This window comes from Podarcis cretensis, assembly GCF_951804945.1.
Source record: "Podarcis cretensis genome assembly, chromosome: 16".
Taxonomy (NCBI): Eukaryota; Metazoa; Chordata; class Lepidosauria; order Squamata; family Lacertidae; genus Podarcis; species Podarcis cretensis.
In genome coordinates, this window is record NC_137186.1 from 7,739,208 (window position 1) to 7,747,989 (window position 8,782).

Consider the following 8,782-nt stretch of genomic DNA (forward strand, 5'->3'; position numbering starts at 1 on the left):
GTGTATCCAAGCTGGATGTGGAGCCACCAGCAGATACAGATGAAATGGTATAAAAGGGCTCCCTGAGCTGAGGTCTTCCAACAGCTTCCTTTGGCTTCATCTCCTTCACTTCATTTCTACTCCTCTGAGACTTTGGTAAGTCAAGTTTGTGCACATATTTTGCTATATTTGAATAATTCTTGCAGTGGTCAGAGCGTTCAGGTAACTGAACTCCAAAAGAAGGCTAAAATTCTATTACTCTGTGCATTGGGTAGATCTTCCACCAGGAACCTTACACTCTTAAGTTGTTGGCTGGCTTCTTTTCTATATGTACCTTATGAAATCAAGTATTTAGCTGCCTGATTCTGAGTGTTAGTCCATCTAGCTCAGTTTTGTCTACACTAACCAGCTGAAGTTCTCTGAGTTTCAAGAAGGGAATCTTTAGCAGCTCAATCTGCAGATTACAAGGACCAAACCTGGGATGTTCCGAATGAAAACCACTGAATGTTCGGCCACTAAACAATTGTCCTCCCCCTAAAATTATAGTAAGGTTCTAATCTTCATGGTTCCAAATAAATACCTGACTCAAATGAGCATAGGGAGTTGTCCTGTACCATGACAGACCATTGGAATCCCTAGTTTAGTTTTACCTACTCAGATTGGCCGTTGTTCTACAGGCCTTGAAGCAGGGGACATTCCTAGACTATCCTGAAATTATCAGGGATTGGATTTGGGATCCACAGCGAAGAGAAGGGCTGTAGTAACAAAAGCAGAGAAGAATAAAGGTTTCAGGCATGAGGGCATAATGTTTTCAGAATTATCAAAGACAGCTGATTTTCAGTGATGAAGAAAGGAAGATGGATTGAGTTTAGTGAACTGGGAATGGGTAAAATATCCAACTGCCACAGGATGATTATGTCTGAAATATTCTCCCCACTGTCCATTGAAGTGATGTACCCCACACTTATTTTGTCCCTTTGTGTTTTTGGTTTCAGACTCACCTCCACCCAACAATGGTTGACTGTGGTCCATCCTGCGCTGTCCCATCCTGTCTTTCCACCCCCACTGTTGGGTTTGGCTCAGCAGGAGGTCTTGGCTATGGTGGTCTCGGCTATGGATTGGGAGGTCTCGGCTATGGAAATGGAGGATTCGGCTCCGGATTTGGTGGTCTCGGCTATGGATATGGAGGTGCTGAAAGAGCAGCCAACCTTGGCATCCTAGATGGGATTATCCCTAAACCCATCAACCAGATCCCACCAGCAGAGGTCGTGATCGAGCCACCTGCCTGCATTGTGACCCTCCCAGGGCCCATCCTCTCTGCCAGCTGTGAGCCTGTGGCTGTTGGAGGCAACACTCCATGTGCCGTTGGTGGTTCCGGGATCGTAGGAGGCTATGGGGGCTTGGGCTATGGGTCTGGCCTCCTTGGAAGCTCTGGAGGTTTCGGCTATGGTTTGGGCTACAGGAAGGGAAGGAGGTTCGGGCGTCGTTTTAGCATCTGTGCATAGGCCAATTAAACCTGAGCAGCATATCCTGAACTGATAATCAGAGGGCTTGATACAGATCTATCGGCCATGGTTCAGAAAAGCTGAACTCAAGCAATCACTCCTGGAATTCATCCTCCGTTCTTTGCTTCAGAGTGCAGAAGAAAAAAGATCCTTCTACACCGATTTTCTTCTTTGCCCCTTTCAATGCTCTTACTTTGACCTTTTCAATAAAGCTTGTTCTGCATTCTGATAACCTGTTTGTCTTGGTTTTTTAATGTAAAGCCTCAGTTCCGCATAGCAAGGTGTCCAGGGCCTCAGCTGTCTGAAGCAGTTTTTGGCCAAACTAAAATTGGAACATTTGCAGGACATCTTTTTCTCTGGCCCCCTGAATGGTTTAGTTCTATGTGGTTAAAATAAGGTACATTCGCCTTGAGAGAATTATCATTTCCCCCTTTTTCAAAACAAGTCCCCTTTTAGAGTGCCTCAAACCATTATTTATTCAGAGAAGCAACAGTCATAATAGCTGGATAATCTTTTGTAGTTTTGCAACATTTGCATATGTACACAGTGTGGAATTTATTGTGGACTACCGCTTTTATAATCAATATGTTACAAGACTTTGGACAATAAACATATTTTTGGTGGGTGATAATGTAGTCAAATGCTGCAGGATTATCCAGCCTCTCAGTCAGATACTGTATTTTGATAGCAGTTTTAAATTATTGCATACACGAGTTAAAGAAATATATTAAGTACATTTAAACCTTGACTTTATTTTTTAATTTGTAATCTGCATTTAAAGCCATCCAAATCAGTGGCAATCGCCACATCTTCTGGTACTGAATCTAGAAGTTTATGCATTTTGTGAAGAACTATATCCTTTTGCTTTCACTGAATTCTGCAAGATTCTGGTTCCCTGCATGACCCCTGCTTCTAGCTAGATGAGAAAGGGAGAAAAAAGTCTCTCTATATATGTTCTCGAATTTTGAGAGACAGAAATCCTCAGAATGTCCACGAGGTGGTTGTGTTAGTAGACCAATTAGCCTTGAAGAGGAGGAGAGAGGCAAGCAAACTGCACAGAGAAAGGCGCGAAGTCAGGTCAGTAGCATCTAGTACCCCAGCTCCCCAGTTAAAATGGCAAAAGCTGTAGACATCTCGCCCTAATAATAATACTAATAATACTAATACTAATACTAATACTAATACTAATACTAATAATAATAATAATAATAATAATAATAATTTTTATTTATACCAAACCCGACCCGGCCAGAGCTGGGCTCAGGGCAGCTAACACCAGTAAAATTTCAATAAAAACATACCAGAAAAACCCCCTATTTAAAATACAGGTTAAAATTCAATTTAAAATGCAGCCTCATTTTAAAAGTAGCCCATAGATCAAAACTATAAGGGGAGAGAAACATAAGGGTCAGACTGAGTCCAAACCAGTCCAAGCCCTCCCAAAAGGTCAAACTCTGTAAAATGAGGTTTGAGAAACCTTCAAACTTTGACACTAAGTTAATGGAGGAAATTTAATGAATAGCAACACACATTGGGCATCTCTAGACACAGGTACAGGAATCACTTTATTAAGAGAAGATCTAAATACTTCCACAAATATGTTTCCTCACAAAACAGCAAAGGTCACAGATGGCATCCAGATTAGCTCCCAGTGTCTGAGGGAAAGATTTACTGGAGAGGGAAAGATGGGCCAAAATTCTTAGGCAGAATATACTGGGAGCCGGAGAGAATGGTTGACTGGTTCTGGGCTGGTAGGAGGCTATGGCTATGGGTCTGGTCTCCTTGGAAGCAATTTTGGTGGCTACCTTGGAGGTTCCCTTTATGGTCTGAGGAGGGTGGGCTCTTTGGTAGGAAGGCCCTGCTGGCACGTCGTGGTAGTGTGTGCTTTTAGATATATTGGACTCTTGAAGAACAAATGTGTGATGATGACAGGAATGACCCTCAACGGGAAAAGATGATGCAGATCCATTACTGAGTGTCTCATTCTGGATTCTGAGAAATCTGAGCTTTTGGGACCATCATCAAGCCCAACAGCTTTTAAATGGCTCTCAGCAACCTTTCCTTACTCCTTTTCAAGTCTTTCCTCAAAGTCTGTAGACCAGTAATAAGTTCAGAGCCATGTTCCATTGTGTGTGCTTTTTCCTTGTTCATTTCTGCTTCTTCTACAGTTGCCCACTCAATATTTTCAATAAAGCTCATTCTGAATTCAAATATGTCTCTCTTTCTTGGTTTGTTACCTGCTCTTATTTCTCAAAAGGAAGGGGGGGAGGGTATTCTCTCATGCTGGAACAGTTTTGGAGTATTTTGTCCTAGGGAGTTCCTGAGCTAACAGAGAACCGAAGGGAGGACATACTAGGCTCATAAGTTAGTGGAAGTGTGGGAAACTGCATGAATTCAATATTTATTGCATTTGTATCCCACCCTTTCTTCAGGGAGCTCAAGGTAGAACATATAGTCCTCCTCCTCCCCATTTTATCCTCACAACAATCCTGTGAATTTTGTTAGGCTGAGAGTGAGTTGACTGGCACAAGCTCACCCAGTGACCTTCATGGCCAAGTGGGGCTTTGAACCCTATTTCCCCAGGTCTTAGTCCAACACTCTAATCACTACACAACACTGGCTCCTTGGGCTTCCCAAATGTTGCTAAGGTACAACTCCAACCATCCCTGGCCACTGGTTGTACTTTGTTTTGGACCTAATATTTCTTAAAGTGTAACAGGAACCAAGTTAAATCTTCTTTGGGGTAGAAGGCGGATGCTCTCTGTGCAACCTGTCCAAAGAGAGATCCATACTGTTGACTTAGGAGCATTCCTTCATTATTGAGGACTTGGAGGATAGGTATATAGGAAGCTGCTTTACACTGAATCACACTGTTGGGTCCATCTAGATCAGTGCTGTCTTTAGTGACCGGCAGTGGTTTTCCGAGCTCGACTTGGAGATGCCAGGGAGTGCCTTCTGCATGCAAAGCAGGTGCTCTACCATGGCAATATGGTCCTTTCTGTAGAAGTAAAATAGAATCCCAGTCCTTATGATTCTGAATAAAAGGCTGGTTTAAGTAGGGGCATCAGGAGCTACTTCGTATGGAGTGAGATCATTAGTTCATACAGCTCTGTATTGTCTATGCTGACTGTCAGTAGCTATCCAGGGTTTCCGATAGGGTTCTTTCCCAGCCCTGGTTGGAGATGCAATGGATTGAAACTTGGATATTCTGCATGCAAAGCAGGTACTCTGCAACTGATATGTGGCTCTGTGAAATCTTAGTCAAAGGCAAGTGGACCAAGGGGTCTTCTCACTGCTCACGTCTCAGGGATTGTGCTGAGGAGGGCTGCACTGAGGAGCTATGGTGGGAGTCTCCCCCTCCCCCTGCTCCTGAATCTTCCCAGGAGCAGGGGGACAGTATATGTCAGGAGCGTAGCTGAGCCAAGAGATGAAGGAGATGGAAGAGAAACAGGGTCTGGCTCTCAATATGACAGCCTACAATTAGATTTGGAGGAAGTGGGCTCGCCCCCCCCCCCCAAGTGTTCACTGAGTTAGTTAGAGCAGACACAGAAAGCTCACAAGACGAGGGAGGGGAAGAGATAGACGGCACTGGAGGGGTTGCTAAGCAACAATCAGATAGGCAGAGGACTGAGAGCTCATGCTTGGACAGTGTAGATTTCCCCCTTCCCTCTGCTCACGTCCAAAGAGCTGAAAAGGTCAGATTGCAACAATAGTGCAAAAGGGGAAAGGTGGGACGCTGGCGTTTTTCCTGTTGTGACACAAGTGATTTCTCAGAGTGACCAGCCGATTTCTATGGAGCAGAGGGCTGTAGCCATGCTCTGACTGTATTGTGAATAAATAAAACCATTAAAAACTGCCAGAGACTCGTTAATTCTTATCTGGGCTTGGAAGCCTGCCTGGAAATCATTATAGTATAGATTTGGAATACAGTGGTTTGCAGAGGGACATAGTTCAGAAGACAGACGATGGGAAGAACCGGGTGGTGAATAGCTAGGAGGAGGAGAACTGGGAGAGAGAGAGTTAATGGACTCTCTTTCACTGGAAAGCGTCCATCCGCTCAGCCCAAGGTCAAGGAGAGCAGATAAGGTGGCAGCACAGAAAGCAAAGTGGTTGTGAGATCAGGTTGCAAGACATGGATGTGAAGTGGATGACAAGAGGGGAAGTGGGTGGAATCCTTAATTGGCAGCACCTTCATTCCTAGAAATGGATTCTTTGTTCTTTCGCTGTGATCATTAAAGTTTCTAACTGGTAAGAGACTCCTTTTCCTTTGTTCTGCTTATCTACTGCCAAAGGAGGGGGCGGGGAGCCAAGTCCCTGAAGTCTGACCAGGTCTGTAACCTGAAGTGTCTGTAACCTGAAGCGTCTGTAACCTGAGGTACCACTGTATATCTGTTCTCATATATATCCCATATATATTTTGAAAATGCAGATTTTTTACATTAATCCTGCTAATGTCTTCACCTGTTTACAGTACGTTTGTAAATACTCAATAAACCATTTCTGTTCCTTTCTAAATATAGATATATTTATATTGATTTCTTAATGCATGCCTAATTTCAAGGCACCTCTAGCGGTGATGGGTTCTGACACTTTTGGCATGTGTAATCTCCCTCCCTGGCAGACTGCTGGGAGAAGGGAGAAGGAAGGAGCTGTCGGCTGGTGCTTGCATAGAAAAATGCCTGGGAAGCACTTGCATGCTGCCTTGCCTTCCATGATGGAAGAGAGGATGAACAGAAACACAATGAAACAAATACTTAAAGTAATTTGCCCAGAATGCCCTAGCACAACGACACTTCATAATGACTTAGAGAGGAAGAAATCTTGCCACAATTTCTTTGGAGTAGCGCTCAGCACTAGCAGTGGCAAGAACACAGCTTTCAGGTTATATCTTTTTCAGGGTGGTGGGTTATGTCTTGGTGGGGGTGTAGCTGATGCTCCAGATGCTTCAGCTGTTGGGTGGTCTCCTACTGAGTTCACGGATGTATGCTAATCATGTAGGTTAATTTCAACTCGACACATGGTGGATAATTGCTGAATAGTGCTATAGTATTTAAGCCTTGTGTATCATCATCATCATCAATTTTAATTTGATAGCATCTTTCTATCTTACAGTACCCAAGGTGGTTTACAAGCTGAAGAAACGAAGAATGTACACCTTATAACAATCTAATGCGATACAAAACTGTGTTAATAAAACATAACTTTAAAATAAGCAACCTACATCAAATAAAGCAACATTCAACAATCATTAGAATAGTATAGAATGATATTAAGTATCAGCATATAAAAAATAAACAGAAATCTACTCTTAACAATTACAATAAATAATTTCTAAACTACAATCGATACAACAATGGCAAGCCACGGTGCATAAAATAATACAAAACAAATTGAGAAGCATAGACTGAAGGGTTGGGCAAAGCCTTATAAATAATAATAATAATAATAATAATAATAATAATAATAATAAATTTTATTTATACCCCGACCTCCCCAGCCAAGGGCGGCTAACACCAAATATAAAAACAATTTATTGAAATACAGCTTAAAAACAAGATTAAAATACATTAAAATATTAAAATGCAATCTCATTTCAGTGGAAACTCAATCAAAAAAGTCTTCATCAAGGTTAACTATCCAGACTGGTCCTACATGGGCCAGAAAAAAGCCAGGGAAGTCCCCAAATAGGAGTTCCAACACAGAAGGAGAAAGGAAAAAAGAAAGAGGGGGAGGGAATCAAATTGATTCCAAGCCAAAGGCCAGGCGGAACAACTCTGTTTTACAGGCCCTGCAGGAAGAAATCAGATCCTGCAGGGCCCTGGTCTCAGGAGACAGAACGTTCCACCAGGCCAGAGCCAATGTTGAAAAAGCCCTGGCTCTGGTTGAGGGTAATCTCACTTCCTTAGGGCCCGGGACCACTAGGGTGTTGCGATTTATGGACCTTAAGGTCCTCCGTGGGGCATACCGGGAGAGGCGGTCCCGTAGGTACGAGGGTCCTAGGCCGTGAAGGGCTTTAAAGGTCAAAAGCAGCACCTTAAATCTGACCCTGTACTCCACCAAGAGCCAGTGCAGCTGGAAAAGCACTGGGTGAATATGCTCCCATGGCAGAGACCCCGTGAGGAGCCTCGCTGCAGCATTCTGCACCCGCTGGATTTTCTGGGACAGCTTCAAGAGCTGTAATTTGCTTGCCTGATGAAGTCTCTCCCCTCAAACTATTGTGTACCTATTTACTGCATTCTTATCCACTCTTCAGCTAAGACAGTTTGCAGAACAGTTTACTGAGATTATGAAGCCAGTCCCTGCCCTTCGGCTTAAAACTAAAAAGACACAACACAAGTCAAAAGTTGCTGGCTCCAAGTGAGCTGATGGAGCGGTCCTGCTCCTGTTTCCTCCCTCCCTGCTCCCTCTGCCGCAGCCTGGTAGAATTACAGCAGTTAGCTGATAGCTGGCAGAGGGAGGAACCTGGTGGTGAGGCATCTAATCATAAGCTTGCATTTTTATTAAAGCTTATATGTTTAATCAGGGCTTGTATTTTAAGAATGAGTTTAAAAATGTTCTGTTTCATGCCAGGCAGAAGACCATGCCTAAAAACCTTGGCAAGATATTTTTACTCCTAGACAAGGGGCCCCCCTGATTTATAGCAGAAAACAATTCTCAAAGTCATAAAAAGGGAATTACAGGCTGACAGCCAAGGTTACACTGACCCTACAAATTAAGGGTGGATAAATAGTAAAATGAGCCATATCTTCTTCCTAAGGTTAAGAAGGTCAAGAGCAGTGAAAAAGCATCTAGCTGGCAGAAACAGAACATTTTCTGGGAAATCTTTTCTAAAGCTGTTTGTTTCTGACACATGTAAGATATATTACTACTTATTTGTCATTTATAGATAGAAGAATATATAGCTTTTTGATTTCCATAAAAGGGCAAGAAGGAAATGGGTGTATCTTTTGTGATTGGCTCTAGCAAACAGCCAATAGGAATTTCAACCAGGCTGATTGGACAGAGGCAGCCACAGGAGGAGCAAGGGGGCTGGATTAAGGAAATATAAGTGCTGGCCAGAATGGCAAGAGGCCAGGCCAGAGCTTGGTAACCATATACCACTGTGCCTCATATTTATTTGTCTGACAAATAAATTACTATTTTAATTTCTCTATTGCTGCGTTGAATATTTCATTCCAGCTAAGCGTTAACCACAAGCAGGGTGCTACAGTGGAGCTACTCTCTCAATGGAACCAACAGAGAGGTTTTGCTTCTGTCCTCTTTCTCTCTGCTCCCTTTGCTGCAGCCTGATGGAATGG

At 43.1% G+C, this 8,782-nt stretch overlaps 1 protein-coding gene across 1 annotated transcript; it reads left to right on the forward strand.

The window, feature by feature from the left end:
- LOC307205746 (uncharacterized protein) lies at positions 1–1,489 on the forward strand. Its single transcript, XM_079958518.1, has 2 exons — positions 1–135; positions 975–1,489. The coding sequence occupies exon 2, from the start codon at positions 993–995 to the stop codon at positions 1,482–1,484; it is 492 nt and encodes a 163-aa protein (XP_079814644.1). The 5' UTR covers positions 1–135; positions 975–992; the 3' UTR covers positions 1,485–1,489.
- The last annotated feature ends 7,293 nt before the right edge of the window (positions 1,490–8,782 follow it).

Excerpts from the sequence above, each read along its gene's own strand:
- LOC307205746 (XM_079958518.1), top strand. The coding sequence starts at position 993 with ATGGTTGACTGTGGTCCATCCTGCGCTGTCCCATCCTGTCTTTCCACC.